At 36.1% G+C, this 12040-nt stretch overlaps 2 protein-coding genes across 2 annotated transcripts; one reads left to right on the forward strand and one right to left on the reverse strand.

Annotated features, from left to right (window-relative positions):
- The first annotated feature begins 760 nt into the window (after window positions 1-760).
- Window positions 761-4591, forward strand: LOC123227280 (guanine nucleotide-binding protein subunit beta-2). The gene is made up of 6 exons (XM_044652017.1): window positions 761-1092; window positions 1167-1261; window positions 1882-2306; window positions 2958-3315; window positions 3801-3914; window positions 4292-4591. Exons 1-6 carry the CDS (start codon window positions 987-989, stop codon window positions 4337-4339), a joined length of 1146 nt encoding a protein of 381 aa, XP_044507952.1. The 5' UTR covers window positions 761-986; the 3' UTR covers window positions 4340-4591.
- Window positions 4592-4696: 105 nt separating this feature from the next.
- On the reverse strand, window positions 4697-11509 carry LOC123227279 (coatomer subunit gamma-like). Its single transcript, XM_044652016.1, has 18 exons — window positions 11245-11509; window positions 10759-10856; window positions 10622-10672; window positions 10301-10414; window positions 10001-10201; window positions 9799-9900; window positions 9013-9120; window positions 8669-8902; window positions 8108-8358; window positions 7781-7952; window positions 7521-7676; window positions 7358-7408; window positions 6996-7136; window positions 6721-6918; window positions 6482-6613; window positions 6226-6399; window positions 5577-5816; window positions 4697-5292 (listed from the first exon to the last, which is right to left on the reverse strand). Exons 1-18 carry the CDS (start codon window positions 11288-11290, stop codon window positions 5098-5100), a joined length of 2664 nt encoding a protein of 887 aa, XP_044507951.1. The 5' UTR covers window positions 11291-11509; the 3' UTR covers window positions 4697-5097.
- Window positions 11510-12040: the final 531 nt, after the last annotated feature.

Raw genomic sequence — 12040 nt, forward strand, 5'->3', positions numbered from 1 at the left:
GCCAACATAAAATAATTTGCAGCGGGGCCGGGACGCCTCTTGCATAAATTCTCACCTAGCAATTTGCAAGAAGCAGATATTCGACTCAAACTAAGTGCTCCGTTAACATCTAAAAAGCTACAACGTCTGGCCCATAATGATGCTTGTCTTGTCAATTTTTCCCAATACACTTTGGTTGGTTGAAGTGGACTGGATTTGAAATTAATTCAATTATTTTTCTAAGTCTTCTTTAAATAATATTTTATGTAGAAATGGTTGATTATATTCCCCAAATTCAGTTTTTTGAGTCAGTAAAAACGAAGAGATGAAGTAAATAATTAGAATTTGTCTTTATCCACTTATTCAGAGTTGACCCAATAATATAATATTATTCCAAATTTTTTTATTTTTATAATTCAAGTTGCACCTCCTAAATTAAAATTTATTGACCCACTTATTCAAATTTGTCCTCTTATTCTTCCTTAGTCTTAGCTTTAATTTTGTTGTAGGGTTAGTTGTTGATCATTGGCCAATATTAATAGATTTGGAAAAAAAAAAAAAAGTAAGAAATAATTTATTTTCAAACACTGTCAGTACCTTACCGGCCCGGCAACAGAAAAATTATGAAATCGGAGCAGCAGCAGCAGCCACAAGGCATGACACGTAAGAAAAAAGTGGGGCTGGCGGCGTCAGTCAGTAACAAGTCTAAAACTATTACCAAACCCTTGCCCCACATAACGTTACCTCATTCTCTCTCTCTCTCTCTCCCTTTCTTTCTATTTCAGTCCAGTCTAATCCATCACTTCCAAACTTCACTTTACCTTAAACTCAGCACTTTGGCTTTCTTCTTCTCTTCTGTCTTTGATTAAGAAAATCTAACCATAATTTCAATAAGCTAACTTTCATTTACAGATATTTAAATTCATCATTTCATTTTCTCAATATAGTCAACTTGAAATATAACTTTAGGGCTCATGTCAAGAAAATCAATTTGATCGACGGCGGACATGTCTGTTTCGGAGTTGAAAGAGCGCCATGCTGCGGCTGTTGAATTGGCGAACAATCTCAGAGAACAGTTGAAGCAGAAGCGCCAGCAGTTACTCGATACAGACGGTAAAGATGTTTTTTTATTTTGAAGATTTTTGTTGTTGTTGTTGTGTTTAGATCTGAATTGAATTTTATTGCAGTTGCTGGGTTTGCGAGGGCCCGTGGTGAAACTCCGGTCAGCTTTGGTCCAACGGATCTGGTTTGTTGTAGGACCTTGCAGGGTCACACTGGCAAGGTGATTTCTATTGGACAAATTTTTTTTATGATGTTTGGAAATTATATAAGAAAGACTCATGATTTGGATTAGAATACATGCAATTTTTTCTTTTCTAATCTGTGTTTGCGAGTTTTCATATGATTGGTTTGGAAATTTTGGAATGGAGTGAGGAATTAGATGGTTAACAGCGGGTTAAGAAAAGCAAAGATTGCTTGATTTTGATGGATTTTCGTTTTAGATTGTGTTTTTCGAGTATTGTGCTTAGTGCTGAAACCATTGCTTAATTTCCAAGATCCATAGTTTATGATTTAGAGGTAGCTTTGTGCTAATGGACTATGGAGTGTACAGTGTAGGATGGAATATGGGAAGAGTAAAGTGACTGATAGTTTCTCATGGTTGATGGCTAAAATAGAATGTTGAAGAGTCCTAATGGTTAAGCAAATGGAAAAATTTTATATAATTCGGCAGAGTGTATGAGACAGTGTGTTGATGGGCAAAAAATAAAGCAATGATGTGTAACGAATAAAATTTTGAGACTGCTAGGTAAACAAATTTCTAAAGTCTGTCAGTTGCGAATTACTTCATTTTTCTTCCTTTGTGGTGGTTTTAAATAATTTTTTCCTCTATGGAATTTGTAGGTATATTCACTGGATTGGACTCCTGATAGGAATCGTATTGTCAGTGCATCTCAAGATGGACGATTAATAGTGTGGAATGCTCTTACTAGCCAGAAAACTCATGCCATAAAACTCCCTTGTGCGTGGGTAATGACGTGTGCCTTCTCCCCCACCGGTCAATCTGTTGCCTGTGGTGGTCTTGATAGCGGTTGCTCCATTTTCAATCTGAATTCACCTACTGACAAGGACGGGAATTTGCCAGTATCACGAATCCTTAGTGGGCATAAGGGTTACGTATCTTGCTGTCAGTATGTTCCAGATGAGGACACTCACTTGATTACCAGTTCTGGTGATCAAACATGTGTTTTGTGGGATATTACTACAGGCTTAAGAACTTCTGTTTTTGGAGGAGAATTTCAGTCTGGACATACTGCTGATGTACTAAGGTATGTTATGTGATTCCTATTTAGCAGGTTGAAGCTTGTAGCCAGTGCTCTCTGTTTTTTTTTCAAACTGAATTCCTTCATCTAGTAGCTTTCCAAATGTCAAGACATGTTTTCTAGCAATTGAATATCTTGTTGATTTTGTGAGTGAACCCAAGAGAATATAGATTCATCTATGTGAGGTTATGTGATGATAGCAGGAGTCATTTGATATTGGGTTTTGTTAGGTCAGTGCAGACGAGAATTTTGTGTGCTTCAATATCATAATTCATGGGTTTGTATGAATTCAACAGTTTTCATTAGTATGGTGCTTCTATACTAGTGTCACTGCAACAATCAAATTTTTAAGAGAGCTTGTGGCACCCAGCAGATTAAGCTACTTTATGGTATATATGGAATTTTATTAATTTAAAATTTTCTCCTAATCTTGCTATGGCTACCCATAGCTAGGCACCTGTTAATTGTGTTGTAAATTTGCTTCATTGCATATTAAACTGCTTTAGTGAATCTCTTCTTGATGTTTTTCTGGACATTCAAGTATGACAGCAACTTGTGTGATATAGATGAGAACAGTAATTGATGTATTAGTTTACAGATATTATAGTTCAATGCTACTTTACCACTTATCCTTTTCTTTTTCCCCAATTATTTCAGTGTTTCAATTAATCGCACAAACTCAAGATTGTTTGTATCTGGTTCCTGTGATGCTACTGCCCGGTTGTGGGATACCCGAGTTGCAAGTCGAGCAGTGCGTACATTTCATGGGCACGAAGGAGATGTTAACACTGTGAAGTTCTTTCCAGATGGCCATAGATTTGCAACTGGTTCAGATGATGGAACTTGTAGGTTATTTGATGTCAGGACTGGTCACCAACTCCAAGTCTATTGCAAGCAGCATGCGGATAACGAGGTCCGACATGTGACCTCCATTGCTTTCTCCATTTCTGGAAGACTTCTTTTCGCTGGATATTCAAATGGTGATTGCTATGTATGGGACACTTTATTAGCAGAGGTATGTATATCAGTCTGTTCATAATCTTTTGTGTGTATCAATTGATATCTAAATAAAAGCTGTTTAGTTTTGTCACTTTATTTTGTGGGCTTGAATTTGTTGATGCTATCTACATCGATTGGCTGCACATGTTCATTTTTTAACAATAGATGTTTAAGAAGTACTTTTAAGAATGATATTATGTACAGGTGGCCAGCCAGTGAGTGAAGAACATCAAGTTGCACTCATAAATGCATTATATTAGGTTTTAGAGCTAACAATTACAGCCTTTTCTATTGGAAAAGGGATATATTTTGTGAATGCTTTAACTATGTGGACTGGTTTCTTTTTTGAGTGTTAACTTGATCTTTTAAACCCAACTTCAATGATTTTCTGCTGTTTAACTGTCAGTGTCAGAATGTGTGTGTATAAGAGGTGGAAAATCTTTAGATGGGGCATTATAGTGGACTTTTTGGCTTTAAGTACTTTTGCCTGTTTCTTGACAGGATGTTTTGAACTTGGGAACTCTCCATAACTCACATGAGGGAAGAATCAGCTGTTTGGGTTTGTCAGCTGATGGAAGTGCCTTGTGTACAGGAAGTTGGGATACAAACCTAAAGGTTAGTCTGCATATAAATTTTTCCCTTGTCATCTCTTTTAATGCCATGTGATTATGAGAGGCAGTGCCACTTGTTTCAAATCTTGTTTGTTCATTCTAGATAAATTGATGCCAGTGATGAAAAAAAATGAACTGATTCATTCTAGACATGCTGTAGAGAATGATGTGAAGGGTTGGTATAGACATGGGTTTTGCTATGTTCGTGAGTGTATAATGCTCAACATTTAAGTTGTATAAAATGTGCTTTATGATAATTTCATAGTATAGTTTAAAGTTTTCATTTACTTGTGGTTATAGGACCTCTTTTATTGCATTTCCTTTTTGTAGCAGTTAGAAGTATACTGTGTATTTGATATTTATTTTTCCTGTTTATCTCAGATTTGGGCATTTGGAGGGTATAAGAGAGTACTCAATGGAGGAGTTTAAGGCTTCTAAGATGTCTGCCAACTTAGCTTCTGTTTCTCATTGCAATCTTCTGCATCTTACTTCCTCGGTAGATTCATTTGCACTTTTAGTTCGTTAATGTGGTTTGAGAATTTGTAATCTGCATTCTGCACTATTGCTTTTCCTGATCAAAGATGTATGTAATGTACCCTTTGCTTTCTTGTAATCCTTCTGAGAAGAACTTACATTTTGTTTAGATAAGTAAAAGAAAAAGAAATTATTATCGCTTGAGAACTTGATTAGTAGAAGCAGCAACTCTATCCCCTGGTTTTGTGCTACTTCTAGTGTCTGCTTTCATCTGCTTCATGTCACAATTTAAGCAAATCACTGACAAAATGGTTCAAATGGAAGTACAAATTTTATACCAGAACAAAAATGAAATCAAAATTCACACCGCTTAGCTTAATAACATTGCAGGGCGAATACCCTAGAAATCATATTGCGATATTGCTTATATGAGCAGTGGTAAAACCTAACGGGCTTCATGGCATCTATACTTAATCCCGCTTTAGCATTTGGCTGAAAAAAGCCTATGAATTCGGCTCATGATACAAAGAATATTATTATCCCGTAGACAAATAACTGACGCAAATGATTCCTTCTAGCACGACTAAATCCCAGTCCAGACCTTGCAATCTCTATCTTAAAGAAGCCTAGGCTTCTGCAGCCATCTGCCTCTCATTTCATCTACGGAAGAAAAACTAAGGCACAAATACAGGCAAAAAGGATAGATCAGAGTTTTAGCCGTTGGCTACAATCTCATGAATCATATCACTGACATTTTCATCCTCGGATCTAACAGATAGTTTCATTGCAATGTCCTTTGAACTGTCGATTCCAAATTGCAACCGCACAAGCACCTTTACATTGCCGATGAAAACACCTGATAACAGACATGTGTGCGACCTTGAGTTGTTGGGTACAACCTCAGTGCCCTGGACCACCAACAAATTAAAAGGAAAGTAGCATGATATCAGCTTCATGGAAATCACAATGACAGATTATAGAAATGTTTGCATTTTTATGCGATGGCATTTGCATAATGATATAAAGAAGGGAGAGACTATCTCTTTTATCAAAAAACAGAAGTTTAAGGTTTTACGTTTTTTTCTGGCACCAGATTCTAGTATAATGAGCTTCAATATGACAGCACTAGACCTCACAGGGCCACTTTCTTAGCTAATATTCTGCAAGTAGATATTTGCGAGAATAAACTGACCTCACAGGGCTCCATGCCAAGAAGGCTGATGACAGCACTAACAGCTTCAGTCAGGCTTTCCCTTGGGCCAAGGCCATATTCATCAACATGCTCAAAATCTGGACCCATGCTTTCCCATGCATTCCTGAAATTGGAGACGGCCACTTTCATCATGTAATCAGCTGCAACAACCTCAAGGTCCTCCAACTGGTATTCATCTTCCACACCATCATCCTCTGCCTCACCAGTGCTTGGATCAACCTGGTAACACCACCCAGACATTTAATAAATGAAAGCTTCTAAAATGTTTCTTTGTTTGATATTTAATACCTATCACTATGACTCCTTTCAAACTCTATTTTGAAGTTGCAGGTGAATTTTTAAAAAAAAAACCTTTCAGACCATCATGGTAAAACTAAAGTCATGGTGCTAGTACGATCTAGCATGCAAGGCTGAATATGAGATTCTACAAAGAAAGCAAAAGTGAGATACTCATTGGTATAACACTTAGAACAAAATTTCATTTTATAGCATCAACAAATGAGCCCAAATGAAAAGGATTACACTTTAAATAACAATGTTCTGATTAACTCTAAAGAAGCTTCTCCACAAAAAAGAAGCTGTGAGAGTATAAGCAACACATCTTCAGTAATAAGGACAGAATTTTCACCTCTTTAACAATAAATCTGAGCATGTTAGAAAATTTTCCAACTGCTGGGACTCCCTCTGGCTTCTCAAATGCAACAAAAGTTTGTCCAGGTGAATCATAAGGTAGAGATCTTAAAGGTTTTGTTGCTACTTCAGAAAACTCCTCAGCTTCAGAAGCATCCACAATAACAGTTACCTGTAGCAGACAAAGACTTATATTATGAAAGCAATTCCAAGACACAGAAATAAATCACTGTTTTCTAAAGGTATATCCTCACATTTTCTAGTAATTGTTCTGGAATTGTATTAGTGCAGTTGTACTGAAAAACAACATGCCTATCAAAAATGTGCTTGACAACATTAACTGCATATTCTGTTTCTGCTTCAGTAAGCTCAACAGGGGCTGAGGACTGGTACACAGATAAAGAGCAATGCATTAATACTCTTCCAATAGAAATAAATGAAAATAAACAGTAACATAATGCATGAAGTGAAAAGGAAAATCTGGCTACAGAACCTTGAAAAGCTTTCCAAATTCAGAGAACTCAGGAATTGAAGAAAGCAGTTTCTCATAAGTATCAACAGTTGATATAGGGCCGCTTGGAGGAGCACCAAGACTAGTTGGCTTTTTACCCGGGGCTTTCTTTTCAGCAAGTGGCTGTGACTTAACTTCCTTGGGCACAACATTAATATCAAAAGGTTCTTCGGAGGGCTCCTACATTCACAAAAAACATATGAGATGTTGACCTTAATGAATAGCAGAAATTGCATAAGGAACTAAAGAAAACTTACATAGTTTTTCAAACTTGTCTCAAGGTTGGCAAGAGGAACGTCCAATGACCCAAATAGGAATTCTTTCACATCTTTATCAGTTTCAACAACTGCACCATCACCCCCAAGTGTATTCAAGTAAAGTGTTGCCCTATCACGAACCTGCAAACACGGCAGAATATAGAGCCTCTTAAAACAATTGATAGCTCAGGAAACACTTCTAAATGGATGTGAAGTTCTGAAAGGTTTAAAAAAGGTATAGAATTTTAACATATTATCATATGACCTAGAAATTAGCTGTCAACAATTCACATGCATAATCAATAGAGCAAGGTAAAAGAAAGGCAGAACTTAAGAACTTGGTTCATGAAACAGAAACTCACCTCGTCATCACTGTCATAGAGGCAGCGTCTTAATAGAACAAAAATATGTGGCTGAAACACAGTATAACAGAATTCCAACTCAAGTCATTAAACAACAATTTCACCGAGATCTCATAGTTGAGAGAGACAACAAGAGAAAGAAAGTTGGAGGGACAAATAATACCTTCAATGAATCAACCATAGCACCAAACTTAGCTAATGTGCTAACAGCAGCAGCGCGGACAGTTGCATTCTCAAGATGTACACGATTATATATGTATCGAATATATTTGCTGGCATCTGAAGTTTTGGGGCCTTCAATCCCTAGAAAATGGAGTATCTAATAAATATGTGAACAAAATAACAGTTAGAAGACAACCAAAAGGGCAAGAAATAACTAGAACTCAATGAAAAAACAGAAAAATTGATGCGAGAAAATGCAACCTGAGTAGAAAGATACGTAAATTCGCAATCTTCGATGAACTCGCAAAGGTGAAGCAGCCCACTTTCTTTTGCTTCAGGAATATCTCTGATGAGGATCACAATTGAATCCACAATTGCCTTTTTGTATTCAAATCCACCTTCTTCCCTAAGAATGTTGCTCAAAAAGTTCATCCTAAAATAACAGATGACAAACAGAATTTGTTAAATAACAGATGCTCACATTAATGAAAGCAAACATACAAACAAAAAAAAAATTAAAAAAAAAGATGCATCTACCACAAATAAGATATTTGTTAAATAACACGAGCAATGTAACATTGGTCTTACAGAGATCTGTATTTCAGTGGGAACTTTAAGCATAATGATCTAATGGCTTCCACCACAACAATCTTAAACTCATCAGCAATATCAGACATGAAATTAGTTATCTGCTTCATCAGTCGGTCCACACTTGACTCATTTCCAGTCTTCAGAAGGGTGGTAATAGCAAGTGTGGCAATACTTCTATTCTGGTCAGATATTAAACTCTCCATATCGATATTGCAGTTAGTGACAGCCATTGGATGTGTCATTGCTACCTGTAGAAAGGTCAAGCTTATGGTCAGCACAAAAAGAAAATCCTTTTTTCCCACCATGGGCAATAGGAGCTGCATGAGAAAATCCAAATGAAAATGATGAAGTTTCTTCAGATATCTGTCCATGCAATTGTTTAACTCTGGAAGAAATTCCAACAATGTTTCTGAACTTTTCAAACAAAGTTAAAAGGATCAATCCTGCCTACCACCCCAGATTACCTTTGTTATCAAAAACTAACTAATACACCATAATTTCTATCAATTGGTAATTGCATAAAAATATTTTGCAATAATAAAAAGGAAAATTTTCAACCTTGTTCAGGGTCCGGACAGCAGCAAATCTCAAAACAGGCTTGGAAGAACTCAAAAAGAGCTGAAGAACAGTAATTGCAGGAGTCAATTCTCGGCTTGTCACACCACTGAGCTCAGTTATTGCTTTGGCAGCCTCAAAAATCACCATCTCAGCCTTATGGCGCAGACAACTCTCAAGAAAATCATAGAAAGGTCGGTCTCCTGTTTGAGTGTTAGTCGCAGACTCACGAATCACCTGCAGAGTTGTAATAATTATTTCATAATGTTAATTGCAAGAAATTTAAAAAGCAAAATAAAAATATATACCAACAGAAAATTATATGTGCTTCAACAGGAAACATATACCTGAGTGGTGTAACGTATCAAGAGACATTGTGCCAGAGGAGATCGAACAGTTCCCCTTGTCAAACTGGTAACCAACTTACTGACAGCAAGTCGATCATTCTGCCGAATCTGCAAGTTTTAAATTCATAAACCAATTCAGTTTTGCATGCAATCTCAACACATAATTTAATGGCAGCAGTATATTAAAGGATGCCCAAAAGGAACAATCAAATATGCTTGCTCCCTTATAAAATTAGATCATAACATGGCATAGACATACCCAAAATCATTGTAAATGTAATAACAGTCATAACATCTCGGCCATATGCAAAGTGAAAAGTGAGACCCAGGCTATTGTACAGTGATATCATTAAAAGAGAGAATGAATTTGCCATATGATTGTGAGTATTGTCTGAGAAACTGTAAATTTGCATAAATGATATTTAATGGCCAGTGATGAGCATTAGAGCATTTGAAGCCACTGAAAGGATTACACAATAAAATATCTATTAAAAACAAATTTAAAAAATCTCGGGCAAAATATAAGTTTGGAGGAAAAAATCTAGATTAATATACAAACCACGGTAATGGAGGAAATTCACATCACCAACTCCAACTGTATGACATGGTCTAGTAAGGACAAGCTAACAATCACAACTTAACAAGTTCATCACTTTCAAGCATCAATTTTTAAGGCAACTAGATCAGATAATATGATAGACTGGGTGTTAATCCAACAACCAAATTCAAATGATAAAGAGGGCTAGTGGCATGAAAGATACCAACGAAACTAGGAATCAAGCAAACCTGATGAAGCAAAGCTAAAGCATGAAACTGTACAAGGGCTGCCCTTGACTGCACAGCTTCTTGAACCTCATTACTCCATCTTTTCACAATTTCTGGATTTGTCTGTAACAATATCGACATTTGGATTAATATGCAAATTAGCATTATTTTCAATTAAAATATCCAAATCAATCTTCCCCTAGTACAAAAAAATTAACAGTACCTGGAGCAAGTGGATTCCACTGACTAAGGCTGCACTGGCAATCACTGGGTTCTTGTCAACAATTGCTTGTTTCAAGTACCGCTCAATCTGGGTTAAAAGAGTTCCTTCTGTAATCTGGCAAAGCACACGTATAGCATTTGCCCGATACATATCTGTCTTGCTATTCATGTCCTTCATAAGGGAGCTAGTCACAATAATAACCTTTTTGGGAAAAGAACATAGATTATCAGTGACCGTAACTGCAGAGGTGAAAGAACCAGATTATTAGAAACAAAGAGTAAATTCAAAAGGGTATATAACCTCATCAGCTGATGGAGATAGCTCCTTTATCATCAAATACACCATTCTCCTCAAGCCTAGATCTCTTGATTGAAAAAGCTTTGTCACGGCAAAGAAAACTTCTGTGGCTTCAATCTACAAATTTAGAGCATGCAGACATCATTGAGATGCAGATCATTGTAGCATAACACAACATTTTCACTCAAACTACTCATTTAATGCAAAAACGAAACATAGAACAATGATTCCTCATACATATCATAAAATACTAAATAATGATGGATCTAAACATTCTTTTTGTAACTAATAATTCAAATAACAGAACCATAAAATTAAAGTTACCTTAGTGAATGTCTCTCCTTGGTTCAGTAAATAGAGAAGCTTTGTTATGACCTGAAAATTATAAATGTGTCAACACATAATATGGCTATTACATGAATACAGACAGATCAAATAAAAAGATTGACTGCCTACAGAACCTGAGAGCATCTTCTAGCATCGAGTTGAGGATCATTGAAAACTCTAGCTTCTTGCAGAACCGCACCCTTCTCAATTCCCAAAAATGGAGAGTACTCCGCTGTTTAATGGCAGCAATTACACATATAATCATGATTTGGTTTCTTGACAACAATAAGTTCAACAATGAGAATAATTACACAGCCACCAGATCCAAAATCACCAAACACTTCCTTCAGATCAGGTGAAATTAACCGTAACTACACACAATTAATAATCCACATTGCAATTTCAAACTATAAAACCTTACCTAATCAGATTAATAAAAAAAACAAAACCATCAAAATGAAACTGTACAATCACAGTACTGGATCCACAATTACAACTAAAACGAGCTAAACTACACAGATCCAGAAACTACAGCTGATCTAACACTATTAACCTAAGATTTGTAAATCAAACAAAATTAAATCGAAGAAATGAAATGAAATTGTAAAGGCTTCAGGTACCTTCGTCGTCACGATCGTCATCTTTTTTCACGAGAGGCTGAGCCATCGCTGAATCGAATGATTGAATCTCTTGAGATCTGTAAAAGATTCTAAGAGTTTCTGTCTCTCTGTTAGAATTACGGAACGTAGCAGCGAAATTTTCAGGAAGACGAGGCTCGCTCGCTCTGGCTCGGTGTTGTCTGTTTGTGTTGTGTGTACTAAGGGAGGAAGTTTGACGGGAGATTTCGAAAGATGGTGGGTCGTGAATTGCGTGCTTGAAGGGAGTGCAGTATTTGCTGTTGAGAGGACTGGGCTTATGAAAACTCGCCACGTCATAAATGAAACTACTGTCCCTTCATTTCAATAACATGATTTTCTTTTTATTTTTCTAATGCTTTGTGCATCTTGGTCAAACAATTTAATGTAGAGATGTAATTTGGGTTAAACCTAAATATTTATTTATTTATTAAATTTTATTATTATTGATAAAAATAAAATTATTATTTATTAAAAAATTTTTAAAAACTAAAAATTTATTATATTTTTTACCCCTATATATAGTTTTTTAACAAATTCTTTTTACTTAAAATTTCAAAAATAAATAATTTTCTTTAGAGTTTTTCAACCACCATTGCCATTGGTCAAAGATAGCAATGATCAATTTCTCTCTTCCTCCCAGTTTCTCTCTTTATCATGATCCATTTTCAACCATTCTCATTTGACAAAATCAACCGATGACTATTATTTTACTCATCTTGACGAAGATGAACTGTCTTTGTCTTAGATGAAGGAGATGAATTATCGTCATCTTCATCTA

This window comes from Mangifera indica, chromosome 10 (assembly GCF_011075055.1).
Source record: "Mangifera indica cultivar Alphonso chromosome 10, CATAS_Mindica_2.1, whole genome shotgun sequence".
Lineage (NCBI taxonomy): Eukaryota > Viridiplantae > Streptophyta > Magnoliopsida > Sapindales > Anacardiaceae > Mangifera > Mangifera indica.